General features: G+C 33.5%; 2 protein-coding genes across 2 annotated transcripts; both read left to right on the top strand.

The window, feature by feature from the left end:
- The first annotated feature begins 144 nt into the window (after positions 1–144).
- On the top strand, positions 145–2,028 carry LOC123707776 (putative gustatory receptor 28b). Its single transcript, XM_045658114.1, has 4 exons — positions 145–1,086; positions 1,157–1,225; positions 1,385–1,474; positions 1,972–2,028. Exons 1-4 carry the CDS (start codon positions 145–147, stop codon positions 2,026–2,028), a joined length of 1,158 nt encoding a protein of 385 aa, XP_045514070.1.
- A 2,721-nt stretch (positions 2,029–4,749) lies between these two features.
- On the top strand, positions 4,750–13,700 carry LOC123706696 (cytochrome P450 4C1-like). The gene is made up of 10 exons (XM_045656045.1): positions 4,750–5,149; positions 5,574–5,663; positions 7,210–7,320; positions 9,868–10,053; positions 10,565–10,761; positions 10,903–10,972; positions 11,427–11,628; positions 12,110–12,261; positions 12,461–12,646; positions 13,088–13,700. The coding sequence occupies exons 1-10, from the start codon at positions 4,993–4,995 to the stop codon at positions 13,252–13,254; spliced, it is 1,518 nt and encodes a 505-aa protein (XP_045512001.1). The 5' UTR covers positions 4,750–4,992; the 3' UTR covers positions 13,255–13,700.
- Positions 13,701–14,927: the final 1,227 nt, after the last annotated feature.

Raw genomic sequence — 14,927 nt, 5'->3', positions numbered from 1 at the left:
CCTAAATTGCCTACACTTTAGGATTAATTTCCATTTCGGTTCAGTAAAGGCTGGGTTGTGAAGGTTGAACTAAGGATGTTTATTCAGCGATTTTTGAAAAGAAAACGCCAATTTCAGCACACTTTAGATGGATACGTTTTTATAATGTTATTGAGAAAACTACTAGGTGCATCATTTTTCTCTTTAAAGTGGTCTCGTGATAGAGTAGTTGCGACATTTAGTTATCTCGGGTTCGTTTCCTTTAATGTTTGGTACTTTTTGTATTTCTGGTCAATGTATAACGTTTTCATTGGTGATCAAACGATCCTTCGAATTCTATTTGAAACTAAAATAAGGCAGTACGGGGATTTGGTGGAAAATATTGTGATAACTGCCTACGTCGTATACACAATGTGGAAAATTTCATATGACTTAAGCGGATCGACTGAACATATCCAGCAGATTATGGAGATCGACGCTGAGATCGAGAAATTGGGTGAAAAGATAGATTATTCTAAAAGTGCGACCGTATCTTTATTCGTTCTGATTTCGCATTTTGTCGTCTGCTTCATACGTGTACTCGTTGTATGCATTTCCATGGGCAACAGAAAGGCGTCTCTTCATTACAGTAAACTATTCCAAATAACATTTTCCGATTCCCTATCTTTTACAGTGACAAATTATTTTTGTACGTATCTCTACGCGCTACGGGATAGATATAAAAGAATTAACCAGGTCCTTATGGGTTTAGGAACGCGTACGGATAAAAATCTGTTCGTTCGAAATAAAAACCTAATAAATGTGTATAGAATGGAAGATAGATATGTTTGTAAGAAGATAAATGCTTGTGGGAAAGTATACAGTATGCTGTTTAAGGCGTCTGAAACTGCGAATGACAAATTCGGTTTTGCATTGCTCCTGACTATGTTTGTGTGGTTGATAATGACTGTATTATATCTTTACTATTTTATGGAAGCCACCGCTGCCGGACTGTTTCACGACGTTCAAAGATACATTTACTTTTTAGTTTATGTGTCTTGGCAGATTATTTTCGCTGTAGCCATTATATCATCTGCTATATATTTTTGTGAAAATATTGTGAAGGAGGTACGTATTTCTATAAAAACTACAGTTAAGTTTGAATTATTATTTTTTGAAAATTGATTTATTGTTTTAGGCTAAACTTACATCATATTTGGTACATACAGTCATCAGCGACACTTGGGATATATCTGTAAAGGAGGAGGTATTTATTTAATATTTTCAAGCTATTAGCTATTAGAAACACTATATATTAGCTTGCAAATTAGCAAGTAACGTATGCATTGTCATCACATATTGAGATACCCTAAGATTCGCTATCTATACTTTGATTTTGTTATATACAGGACTATATTATTTTTAGGCTTTACGTCTGTCGATTCAAATTGTTCATCAAATGCCTAAATTCACAGCACGGGGTCTGTTTATCGTGGAGTATGAACTTTTATTAGAGGTAGGTAACTATATAAAACTCATTACTTTAGAACAATTGGTAAGTTCGTGGCAATAACTCATTTGACTTTACGTATACCGCCACGGACTTCAAGCACACTAGTGACGCCGGCTTTTGTAGAATTGGTAGTTAGTCTATGCTTAATAGATTCGGTTTCGAAATACTAAAGAAAAGAAAAAATAACGCCTATTATAAATAGTATAAACGGTATACAGCTCTGAAATCGTGCGCAAAATTTAAGTTGTCATTTATAGTCAAAGGCAAAGAGGAAATACTCTACTAGGCCGTTGTAATTTCTCTCTAAGCATTTAAATGCATACTGTGTGCAAATAGCAGAATTTAATGATCTTTTTCCTGTTGTTTTCATGGCTAACTTTGGGTTTTACCGCTTGTTTTAAGAAGATACTGTTTAGGAATACAAAGTGTCGCTTTAATATGCAATAAACAATTCTTGTTAACATAAGCTCAAGGAAACGAACTACATGTTTTTTTTTCAGGGAGCCCGCTCTGTTTTGACCTTTCTTGTGATATTACTACAATTCGTTACTCGTTAGGGAAAGCAGTTGGCGAAAGACCTTTTAAAGTATTGTGAGATGAATAAAAAAAATTACAAAATCTGATATTCGACTATTATTCAGCAGATATTAAACTTACGTACGGAAAAAGGCATAGACCTAATAGAACTTTTATTTTTTTCATTTATACATACTACTTGTTCGTTTGTTGAAATAGGCTGGCGAAGTTATTTCATTTAATACCCACCGAATAATTCTTGATCGTCTGACTACAGATTTTTAGTCAGAGATTGTCGTTTATTTGTAAATTATCTTAAAGATAGTATTTAGACAGATTTCTATTAATAGTTTGTTCGGTAACTAGTTGTTACAATTTATAGATAATATTAAACGAAAGAATAAGATTATGGTGTTTTATATTAAATGGTGTTTAAAAACATTGAAAAACTAAACATCTCAAAAAAGGTAACGTCCTTTCTACTAGGAAAAAATTAACACACAGCTAGATATCCTTCCAAAAGCCAAGGAGGACACTGGGTCAAAATAACATTGAAGTTGACACGGCTAGTGAAGCTTCTTCGGCTTCACACGCGTTGAGACACAATTGTGGAAAGCGACTGCGACTGCCCCCAAATGTCTTCGTGAACCACCTTTATAGAATACCAAAAGACAGAACGGAACATTAGGACCGGAAATCCTAATCTCTCTTTAATTGGTTTAAAGCCAAACAACAAAAGTGGTGGTTGAGGGCTACCCAACTATGCCATCCCCAACCTGCGGAACCCCATGGTTATGGAGATATTCATGATTAAAGTTTTGAGGTTAGAATGGTAACGATTTAGAAACCGCCCAAATTCGATGATACTAATTATGTAGTTACTCTGTACCTTGATTGGAACACCTCCAAGTGATTTTTGCTGCCAGAGTTGCGTCTAAGTATTAAAAAAATTATTTAAAATTTTGTGTAATGTATCCAAATTCGTAAACAAACCGTACATCTTCTACTTCTTTATTGGTTATTAGAGATGTGACACGTGACATAAAAATCGTTTTTTTAATAAATCGACTATTTTTAGCATGAAAAATAGTCTTTTTTATATTTACCAATTTTTTCTTAATTTTTGAACTTTAAAGTTTTAGAATAATAACCCCCAACCACTTTCACGCGCCAGAAACAGTTATTAAAAAAATATTAATATGCTAACCTAACCTAACCGAACAATAGATAATAATTGGTTTTTGGACTGCTCCGGCGCTACGGGAAATGCAGCCCCTGCGCACCTCCGAGCTTTTATATACACTCTAGGGGTAGGCAGACAAGACCACGTGGATAGTGGGGTGCTCTGATTCGGTTTTGGGTACTTTTTGGATACTAAATAAGTAAGTAAACACTTAATTGATTGATGACACAGAATTAGATAATACAGAAAGTTACAAGCAATGAAATGAATTTATTATAATTTATATACATATTTAATCGCAGTTAGTAGTTCTTCGTATGCATCTAAATGATTATTAAAATTCTTCAAAGAGTAGTATCGATACTTTCAAAATAATTGGAGTGATTGACGTTTGAGATCAATTATTTGTCAAATATATTTTGTAATGGCGTGTTATTTACCAATTTGTATGAAAAGTTTAAAAAAATGTATCTCATGAACCGTAATTTTGCGCAACCTAAAACTTTGCAAAACTCTTTCTTTTAGTGAGTACTATCTACTATAATATGGGAATTAAAATCGACGGTCCATATTGGAAAGTTTAGCCGAGAAAGTTGTTTTACCTGTATTTATTGCCCCGAAGTTGATATCGACTAAAAGATGACGGGTTTTTGCAAAAATGATTCTCGGTGTCATTACATACGCTTTGACCAACCGAAAGTACTTGCGAAAGAAAAAAGATTCTATCCAAGATTGGTACGCGAAGCCATTGAAATAAAAAAAAAACACCCCAATTTCAATAGAGAAGACGGCCTAAAATTATCAAACACCTGGGATCCAATAATATCCAAATTAAAACCACAAGACAAACAATCCGCGAAAATAGAGGACACCGTGAGTCATTTTTGCAAAAACCCGTCATCTTTTAGTCGATATCAACTTCGGGGCAATAAATACAGATTACACAACTTTCTCTGCAGCTGTGATACTTTTGACATTTAACACATTTTGTCTACAGTCACCGTGACCCCGCACGCTGAAAAGCACGCGAAACGTCGGAAAAAATTTAAAATTTAGAATTATGTTAATAATTATAAGTTTTTAATAACCAATCCGTTCAAAAAGTGTTTTTCTTAAAAGCAAAATAACTCGTTTGAGTCAACACTAGACTGTTAGACTCTATAAACAAACGTTACGTAGATGCTGTAAGTGGATGTGACATAAGTATACTATGATTAAACGACCTAAATCGCGCGACTTTGTCGACGTTGAACCAATTTTAAAAGTTACATTTAGTATAGATAGTAGTTAGTAAAAAAATCGTACAGAAAGAGTTCGGCATTTCCTTGCCCTGATTTATTAAAATGAATACTAACTTTTTTCCTTTACTTTATTTATTGTTTGATATTGATTTGAGATAACTTTAATACAATACACGTGTGAAAAAATCTGAAGAAATTAAATCTATTAAAAAGGTTTTTAGAAAAGTTTTGGTTTAACAAAAAATGTTTTCTAATGTATTATTAATTAAAATTATATTCATAATTTCTATCAAAAATGCTTACCCTATTAAAAATACAGACCATTTAAAGAGACAATCAATTTGATTAAATTTTACCATTTTGAGGAAAATGTACAAACACTGAACTCACTGCTATTATTATAGTGTAATAGATTTTATGCATTATCTAGCTAGATAACTACCACGTTGAAGGCTGTTCCATGAACTCATCAACCTTATAACGACATGAACTGTACGCGGAAAATGTCTATATAAAAGGGCGCATTTTCATAGTTGTGTGTTTGAATACGCGTGATCTAGTCATGTGTTTTGTTTAGTAAAATGATTGTCTACTTATTGATATTAGTGGGTTCGCTATGGTTTGTCTTCTTTCAAATAAAGAGGAGGCGGATGAAGCAATTGGCCTCCCTTATACCGGGGCCAAAAGAAGAATTACCTCTTATTGGTGTGGCCCATTATTTTCTAGGAAACACTGAAGGTAAGTTGAAAAATGTCTGAAACCATATCGGAAAATATATTATAAACTTAATATTTTAAAAGTATGTATATATAATTATATGTAATAATAAATAGATCAAGCAATAAAAATGTAGGTATTTATAAACATTCCATGGAATAGTTGTGTATAACAAATATGGGTGTGTATATTTAAACTTGTATCGTAAATTCTAAGAATATTAAGAAAAAAATCTTTGTCTTCAAAATTAGTTACAAGTACCATGTTCAACCAGGTTTTGAAAACAATATAGTTTCATTTTCATTTCAATTTTCATTATTAACAGAGTATTAGAGAAATAAACTAACGTATTTATTTCTAAAGATAAGTGAGTAATCCTCATCAATAATATAGTATAAACCCGATACCGAGATTATACTGAATGCCCCACGAATATCACTTTCAGATATTATGAAGAGCTTACAGTATTTCAGCTACGCAACTATGAATCAGGGTGGAATAATGCGAGGATGGCTTGGTCACATTTTATATTTCTGTAAGTACATTTAATATACTCTCTCTCTCTTCAATCGGCAGCTCATGTCTCAGCGTCGTGGTCAGCAACGAAGCATCTGCTTCCATCTGTACTATCGGTTAATATACTAAAGGGTACCAATTAATATCAATCTCGATAAATAAATAAATGCGCTCTTTTGTATGGGTGACATTATAAAGATAGAATTTACTTTGAACGTAAGAACGAACTTATAAGACAAAATGGGATATATTTAATAAAAAATCACGTTGTTTGTGAGTTAATGAAAAGGAAGACGGTAGGCGGAAATGCGAAGTAAGGTGAACGGTCGAACGAAGACGTTTCTTACGAACGCTGACTTAGCTTCTCCTTGATGATGACAGATAGATGATGAGATGATTAGTTCAAGAGAAAACTGATAGAGCTTGAGCCAACAAAAAAGTCAATGACAGCATATGTCTAACTTTTGTAGTCTATTTAGTCTGTCTGCTAGCGATAAACACAAAAATTTCTATTCGGAATTCCTTTAATTTCCCTTTGTTTTTCCTTTCATTTTCATTGGGGCCGGTCGCTTGTATGACATAATTAATTCATATAACGAAATTATTTAGCACAATATCGCAAGTACGCACTACAACCTCTGCTAAAATATAATGTTCAGTCCAATGAAATGTTATCGCTAAATTTCGAAAAGAAGAAACAAAACAAGATTCCAAAAAACAAAAGTTATGTAGTTTTAAATAAGTTTATGCATTTCAATACGTACCTTGTCGTCATATTTCACAAATTTATTCTTGATACAAGCTACAAATCATCCTAAATCCTCCATCGTTAATACATTAGAAACAACATTTTAGTAAAGTAAGTAAGAAATTATAAAAGTCAAGTCTATAAAATTAAAATTTATGAATTTAAAAAAATAATCCTTAACAGTCAGACTTGGATTAAATTGGACTTGTGTGCTTGCTATCCGCGAGTGATTGTCTCGACATGAAGACGTTCGACACTTATATCAATGAAAAAGTACAGTTTCTTCCCCATACTACATCCGTACCGAATAAAAGTAAAGCTATAAGTTAGGAACAAGGCTCCAGGAGAAGAAACTATGGCTTTTCAATGAAATTTCGTATTTTTAAATAAGTTTCTGGGGAAGTAGATACTAGCACTATCAATATTTTTTTTTAACCAAACTGTTCGCTATGCCTTATCATTTTATTTAAGGCTGATGGAATGGCAGAAGTGCTTGAAAATAGGTTGTAAAAAAAGAAGACCGGCAAGATTCTTGGCTTGATTGTCTCTGACCATCAGTTCTTAATAATTACTGAATTAAATCTATCTTCTAAGGCCTTTCTCGGAAGTAAATAATAAATTCGGCTTTCTAAGCACAGAGCACCAAACTGCAACCAAGCTGTAGCTTGATCACATGATTATAATTTTCTTTACTATGCTCAATAAATAAAATTACTTAGCTAAGTGACGTATAAGTTATGCTAGCTTTAATTATCCATATACAATTATTATAATAAATTCCTTGTAAACTAATAAAATAAATTGTTTGTAATTATAGTGCTCATTGATCCAGTGGACTTAGAAATGGTATTAAAAACGTGTATGGAAAAGGATGATCTGCACAGGTTCATTCGAAACGTTATTGGAAATGGTGGGATTTTCGCTCCAGGTATGTCCAGTAATATGTTTTTATTTGTAAAGAAAAGCAGACCGGTTTCTTCACTATATTTAACTGAATTGAATTAAAAATCTCGTAGCTAACTAATGTTAATTGAGAACATAAAATGAAAAACGAAGTTCGTACGCACTCAGCAACTCACGGTTGAGGGTGTATGGTAGTATACGCATGTATATTTATAATAATGAATTACTGATCGTGTGCCTCCATAAAACTCGAGAATCACTGGACCTATTTGGCTGATCAATCTATAAATAAATATTGAAGTAAGTGGAAGTTTATGGCAGGGTAAAAAGATGGGAAACATAAATCATAAGTAAAGAAACATATTAAATATTGTATTAAAAACTTTTTCTAGATAAAGTATGTCATTGGTTGTCATATATTCAGAAAGTTCTGGTCTGTTTAAAAAAAAAATGTATGAGGATTTGACGCAAATAAATGTAGATAATACGAAGTTCAGCGGTTCATCAAGTATATAATAACTAGGTATTGCTTTTCATTTTAAAAACATATAATAACAAGTAGATTTTTTTTGGTATTAAGTAATAAGATTTTGGCCTAACATATAAAATTTAACCAATTTTATTTATTAATTTACTGTATACATAATCAAAGAATATATAGATATTTAAAGAAATATTGTTAGCAAGGAAACCACTTTTTGAACGGATTGAAGCTATGTATTATTATTAAAAACTTATAATTATTTACATAATTTTAAATTAAATTTTTTTTCCGACGTTTGGCGTGCTTTTCAGCGTGCGTGGTCACGGTGACTGAAAACAAAAGGTGTTGAATGTCAAAAGTATCACAGCTGCAGAGAAAGTTGTGTTATCTGTATTTATTGCCCCGAAGTTGATATCGACTAAAAGATGACGGGTTTTTGCAAAAATGACTCACGGAGTCCTCTATTTTCGCGGATTATATTGTTAGTGCTAATAGGCCAGTTGCCCACCCCTTCTTCCTTTATAACTATATTTCACGTAGCATCTAGTTGGCCGTATTGTACAAGTACAAAGTGATTGCTAGTTCTATTATCGATTTCCGCAGATAAATCAAGTAAGGTAAAACTAACAGATCATACCTTCTGATGTAAACAAGTGTATAAAAAACATACCTACCTAACTTATAATTACATTAAATAGCATTTTAATTATTCGCAATGCGGTTATATTGTTATAATATAATTATTTGCATATGTACCTTATGGTATTGGATCTTTAATAATAGTCATTATTTGATATAACTTGTTTTTTAGAGATATGTATGATTATATAATTTATAAGTACCCATAATATATATTGAATTTACGATAGTGGTCGCATAATGACATAATAGGTTGGCGAAAAAGTTTCCTCGCATTTTTTAATATAGTTTATTTTCATTTAACTTAAGTATGTAGGTACCATTTTGTTTGATAACTTTTAGCCATCTTGTAGGGACATGATCCCATGCTATATGAATTTTGGGGCTTCAGATCAAAATACTGCGACAATTGTTTTTGGCTGTCCTCTCGTGATGTTAACCTGACACTGCCTAAATAATTCCGAAGTGACCGAAACAGGTGGAAATCTGAAGGGTCAGGACTATACGGCGGATGCATTAACACCTCCCAGTCAAGCTCTATTTTATTTATTGCTGTGTGGCTAAAGATGTATGATGTCTAGCAGTAACATGATGAACAATTTAAGATTAATTTTAATTCCGGCCGCTTTCTCTCAACTTCTTGCTTTAATCTCATCAGTTGTTTGCGGTAGAGTTCAGAATCGATGGCCCTGCCTGGTGGTAACAGCTCATAATTAATAATGCCCTACAATCATACACACAGAGCTTCACCTTTTTTCGAGTTAACCCGGGTTTCGCCATAGTCTGTGAAGCCTGACTGGCCTTTGACCACGACCTTTTTCGCAAGTTCTTGTCGATCGTGATCTACTTTTCATCACCAGTTATCAGCTTCTTCAAAAACGGTCCGGTTTCATTACGTCGTAATAAATCACATCACAAATGAGTACACGGTTGATTAGGTTTCTTTCAATGAGCTCGTGAGGTAAATATTGAGCTTTTTTGTGTATCCAGGTTTTTCAAATGCGCGAAAACTGTTAATACGCCGTGACTACTGATATGCCGATCTTGCTCCACTTTTTCAAAAATGGCATCCATTTTATCCGTAATAGGGCGACCAGAACGACATGCATCTTTGACTTCAAAATTTCCGAAAACCTCTAAACCAAATTTGTGCTACTCTCAAAGACATTGCCCAGGTCCATAAATATCGAAATAAATTTTTCGCGGCTTGCGTTGCATTTTTACCTTTTTGTAGTAAAAAAGGTAAAAAGAGATTCTCTGGCCGTAGGGTTCAAGTGCACTGGCGCTAGTTAAAAATTTAAGTTGGCGCCTCGTAGATAGTATCGGTGATCCCAGAGCTGGTGCTTTCCTCGCTCAACGAATAAGTATTTCAATTATTGTTTATGGTTGAGACTGTATTTAATTGAAACATATTTTTTTTCACCAATTGAGATAATTTCTTGTTGGTAGTATCCATATGGCGGAGGCGAAGAAAAATATTGATACCAGCATTCAGCCCAAAGATAGTGGAAACGTTTGTCGAAGTATTTTCGGAGCAGGCAGAAAAACTGGGAAACCTTTTAACAAACGCAGCTGGCAAAGGACAATTTAGCTTGTGGCCCTATTTATCATCCTATACTCTTGATTCTGTTTGTGGTAAGTTGAGTCTAACAAATTAATATATAATCACTTACACTTACAATATTTTTCTTTTATTAATAATATAACCTAATATAATTAATGTATATAAAGTAATCCTACAGCTAAAATAATTTTTTTTAACAATAACTAATATATATTATTAAAAGGAGTAGACAAGGTTTCGTAGATGCTGGTAGCGTTCCCTGTTTGAATAGCTAAACTAGATTCTTTGTCCGAGGTAGATGCCAGGACCTCGGTCTTCTGTGATGTTGCTTGACCTTTTCGCTATTTCCTTAAAAAGCCCCACGGACAAAGGGTCTCGATACCGAACGACACAAAATCATTCTCGGAGCCTAGACCCCTGTATTTGCAAGCCTTAGCTTTTTCAGCCGCTTCCTTATTAACGTTACATATATCGTTGTTAATAACAATTAAGCAATTTGAGTTAAAAAATACGATTCTTCATTTTGTAAATTGAATTATATAGAAAAAACATTAACACAATTTATTGTTTTCTTTTTCACAGAAACCGCCATGGGTGTGAAAATGGGAGCTCAGGAAAATCCGAATTCACCATTCCTTTCGCGTATGAACACACTCCTAAACGTGGTCTGTGAGAGGATTTTCCATCTCTGGCTGCAGCCGGACTGGATTTTCAATCTTTTCCCTCAAGCTACAGTGCAGAAAGATTGCATAGATGTGCTGTACGGATTTACTGATGAAGTGAGTAATATTTTATACAAATGCATTTTGAGTTGGTGCTTGAAATGATGACGGGCTGACGAAAGCCCTAATGTTCCTCTTACATACTTAATAATGAATTCTAAAAGAAGTGTATCTAATGTTAAATGAAATTATGTATAGGTAATTCAAAAGAAACGAGTAGAATTGAGAGAGGAAAAAAATTCAAAACCAGAAGCTGATACACATTACCGTAAGTATCAATGTTAATATTTAGTCACCAAGACTGTAAAAGCTTGCTAATTACCTACTCCGGTAGCACAACGACCCGAAAAGGGCCTAGGCCTTCTAAAATTAGGTTAAGTACATCTACGTTACCATCACTGCAAGCTAGTACTAGTACTAGGCATTTATTACGACGTAGCGAGGCGTCTCTTTGGCTTTTTTAATAAATTCTCGTTTATATTTGTTTTTAAACTTTATAGTAATTGTTAAGGCCTAGATAATCTTAAGATTTCACATATTTATGTTAAACATATGAGCAACACGAATACAGAAAAATGAAGATGTGATTTTTTCTAGATAAAAATAGTAAGTACAGACTTTCCAGTAGAACAATTTACAAATAAAAAATAATAGAATAAGGAAGCACTCTACACAAAACTAAATTAACGATTTTCGGGTTAAAAACATTTTCTATTTTTTAGTTTTGGACGATTACAGACGAAAGAGTTTCTTAGATCTACTAATATCTTTGTCTGGAGGAGAAAGGGGATACAATAACGTGGAACTCCGTGAGGAAGTTCTTACCCTGACGGTAGCTGGTACGGACACTTCGGCAGTGGCAATTGGGAACACACTTAAACTCCTGGCCAAGTACCCCAAAATACAGGAGAGGTTGTATGACGAGTAAGTTAATGACTAAACTTTAACCTTGTTATGGGTTATTATTAAAGAAAACATAATTAACACATATTAGGATATTTATAAAAGGGACTACAAACAAGTTAGCTAATTCAATACAATAATTAAAATATACTAAACTAAATCTTATAATTAACTTAAATAAATAAATGTGGGCGTCAGGAAGATTTTGGTTTATCCTACCTATGTGATAATGTTATAAATAAAGTTATAACACACGTCTACGACAGTCTAATACACGGAAATCACCGTCCGTGACTGTAGTTTTGTGTTGTTGTGTAAGTGTAAGTTTTCATAGGCACGCAAAGCAAGTGAGAAAATACTTATACATCGAAAATAAATAATTGTACAAAAGTGACAATAACTCGTTTATCTACCTAATAAATAGATAAAATATTCCTATTTACTTCTTAATTTGTCTATACTGTAAATTAATAAACATTCTTTAATTTTCTTTACTCTTTAGAGTCAATGAAGTTTTCGGTGATTCCGACAGACCTTTAGTTAAGGAAGATTTGAATAATTTAAAGTATTTAGAACGAGTTGTGAAAGAGTCTCTAAGGTTGTTCCCGCCGGTGCCTTTTATTATAAGAAAAGTCCTGACGGATACGAAATTGCGTAAGTATTATAAATAAAAGTTTAAAAAAATTGTATACTGTTGTTTTTTGAAAATAAAATTTGCTTACTGAGAGCGGTTTCTTCTAGATAAACCAAACAATTTTTACTTCATTATGTATATAGTAAGAAAAATACTTCCAATAGTTCGAGTAAATAGAAATATGATTTTAATTTTTTTAAAAATAAATAATTGTTTCAGCGTCAGGAAATATCTTGCCAGGTGGTTCAGGCGTGGTTGTGTCAATTTGGGGAATTCACAGAGACCCTAAATATTGGGGGCCTGATGCTGAAAATTTTGACCCAGACAGATTTTTACCTGAACGATATAGTATTAAGAACTCCTGTAGTTTCATGCCCTTTAGTAGTGGACCGAGAAATTGTTTAGGTGAGATAAAAACGACAGTCGTAGAAAACATAATAGACATTTGCTCAAACCTGCTCATGCTTCAATCGATTTCAGTCCGAAGGGATCAAAACCCAATCGTAATAGTGTAAAACAAAAGACAATTGTATTGTGTACTTGTGTTTCTTGATTCGTTTTGGTTTGGCATTAAATATTAATGTAATGCAATAAAATTTATAAAAGATAGCTTAACTTTTATTTATTGATTAAATTTTACTACATCATACGATTAGTATTAAATCTACGGTAACGTAATAAACTTTTTATCTCAAATGTATGACAAATGACAATTTAGGTAAACATAAATGTTACAAAAAAATACAAGTATGTACAAGGTAAAATAAAAATACCAGAATTTTTTGTACAATTGAACTTATTGTTTGTTTCTTTAGTAATTACTACGACTGAGTTATTGTGTTACAGGATATCAGTACGCGTTGATGTCAATCAAAACAGCTATAACCGGTGTGGTGAGAAAATACCGGATTATTGGTGAGGAGGAAACCAGCCCTGCACCGAGTATGAGAGTGAAACTCGATATCATGATGAAGGCTGTTGATGGGTACCAAATGGCATTGGAGAAACGTTGATAATAAGGGAATCATACACTAATATCACTTTGTTCTCTGATATCTGTGTCAAAAATAATATGGTAGCAAAAGACGGGACAACACGCAAACGCAATAACTTCGATTTTGCAGTTGGCTGGTTTATAATTGTGGTGGATTAAATGGTGGATAAAAGCGATTCTTAAAAATATATACATCACGAAGTTATCTCTTAAAAACAAGAAAAAAAACAAATATTGTAAAAAATAATCTAAATGTGACATAGTATTATGACTTCGTATTTATCTGTATTTAATTATTGAAAGTATTCCTTGAATTTCATAAATTAATCCTAAATGTGAGTGTTTTATTGGCCATACCTTAATTCTTTGAAAGCACGTGAAACTGGTTTACGACTAGTCTTTTTACGATTAATGTTGTAATTTTCCTAGGAAAACTGTATTTTATTTGTTTGTAGGTAATAAATGGGTTTTTAATAAAATATTGATCAGTATTATAATATTGAACCAATTAAAAGTAAACCGGTTTTTACTATGAACAAGATATATAATTATTCTTTTCCTCTGACAGCAATATATATATATGTAGCAGATATAGTATGTGTCGAATATTTTTTTTTATGGTCCAGAAGACTATGTATGAACAAGCATGTTAATTAGAGTTACGTGCTTACTACCGCCCATGGACACCCGCATTACCGGCAAGTGAGTTGCCAGCCTTTAACGTAGCACTATTCTTTTGAAGGCCTCGAGGTCGCTACGGTTCGGGAAACCTGGAATGGCAGCTGGCTCTATCAAGAGGTGGTGCGTACCACTCTCCAACACTTCCCGTGATATATGCGATAGAAGATGCAAAGAGCAGCGTACAGACGTACGCAACGATCAGAAAGAATATAATCGTCGATTCAAGCCGACGCAGAGCGCGTTAGATGCGGTCAAAAGGAAGAGCTGGAATTGGGAAGCCCCTGCTCAAAGGCGGGAACAGCCCTCCATTTGGGTCTGGATTTTATAAAGTTAAAGCTATGGCCCAGAATGAAGTACAGTCTCGACCTGACAGCTGAGCTGAGCTTTAGAGACTAATTTAGCTTCCCCAATGACTGGGGAACTGAAAATCGACACTGAGGATTCTGATACTAGGCTTTTAGGATTCAACGAATAGTGATGTTACGACGAATGGATTCTTTCTAACTTTATTTCTTATCAGCCTTTCATATCTGACGCACACCGACGGTTATGAAGTTAAGCTATTTACAATGTTATTATTTTAGCGTACGAGTGATTGTTAAATGTGTATGTACAAAGTAAAATCCATAGGTGTTCGAGCGCACGACCTGAACGTTGATAGCCGCACACCCAAGCTAATTGGCAGTTAGTTTTTTTTTATAGAAGAGGGAGCCGACTGGCAGGAGGCTCATCTGATGTTAAGTGATACCGCCGCCCATGGACACTCTCAAGGGCTCGCGAGTGCATTACCGGCCTTTTATGAAGAAGTTAAAGAATCAAATCCAATTGTATTTATCAACAATATAATAAAGAAGTAATATTGTTATTAATACTGCGTAATGTATCAAGGTTTGTAATAAAACAATAATTACAATAATATACTGAAGCAATGAATGAGTGAAGGTTGATGACAGGTTTCTATCAAAACAATAATATATTGACTATTACACATATCTTACGTTTAACAATTAA

Source organism: Pieris brassicae, chromosome 3, assembly GCF_905147105.1.
Source record: "Pieris brassicae chromosome 3, ilPieBrab1.1, whole genome shotgun sequence".
Taxonomy (NCBI): domain Eukaryota; kingdom Metazoa; phylum Arthropoda; class Insecta; order Lepidoptera; family Pieridae; genus Pieris; species Pieris brassicae.
The sequence above is the reverse complement of the archived record's forward strand: the minus strand, read 5'-3'. Positions and strand labels throughout refer to the sequence as shown.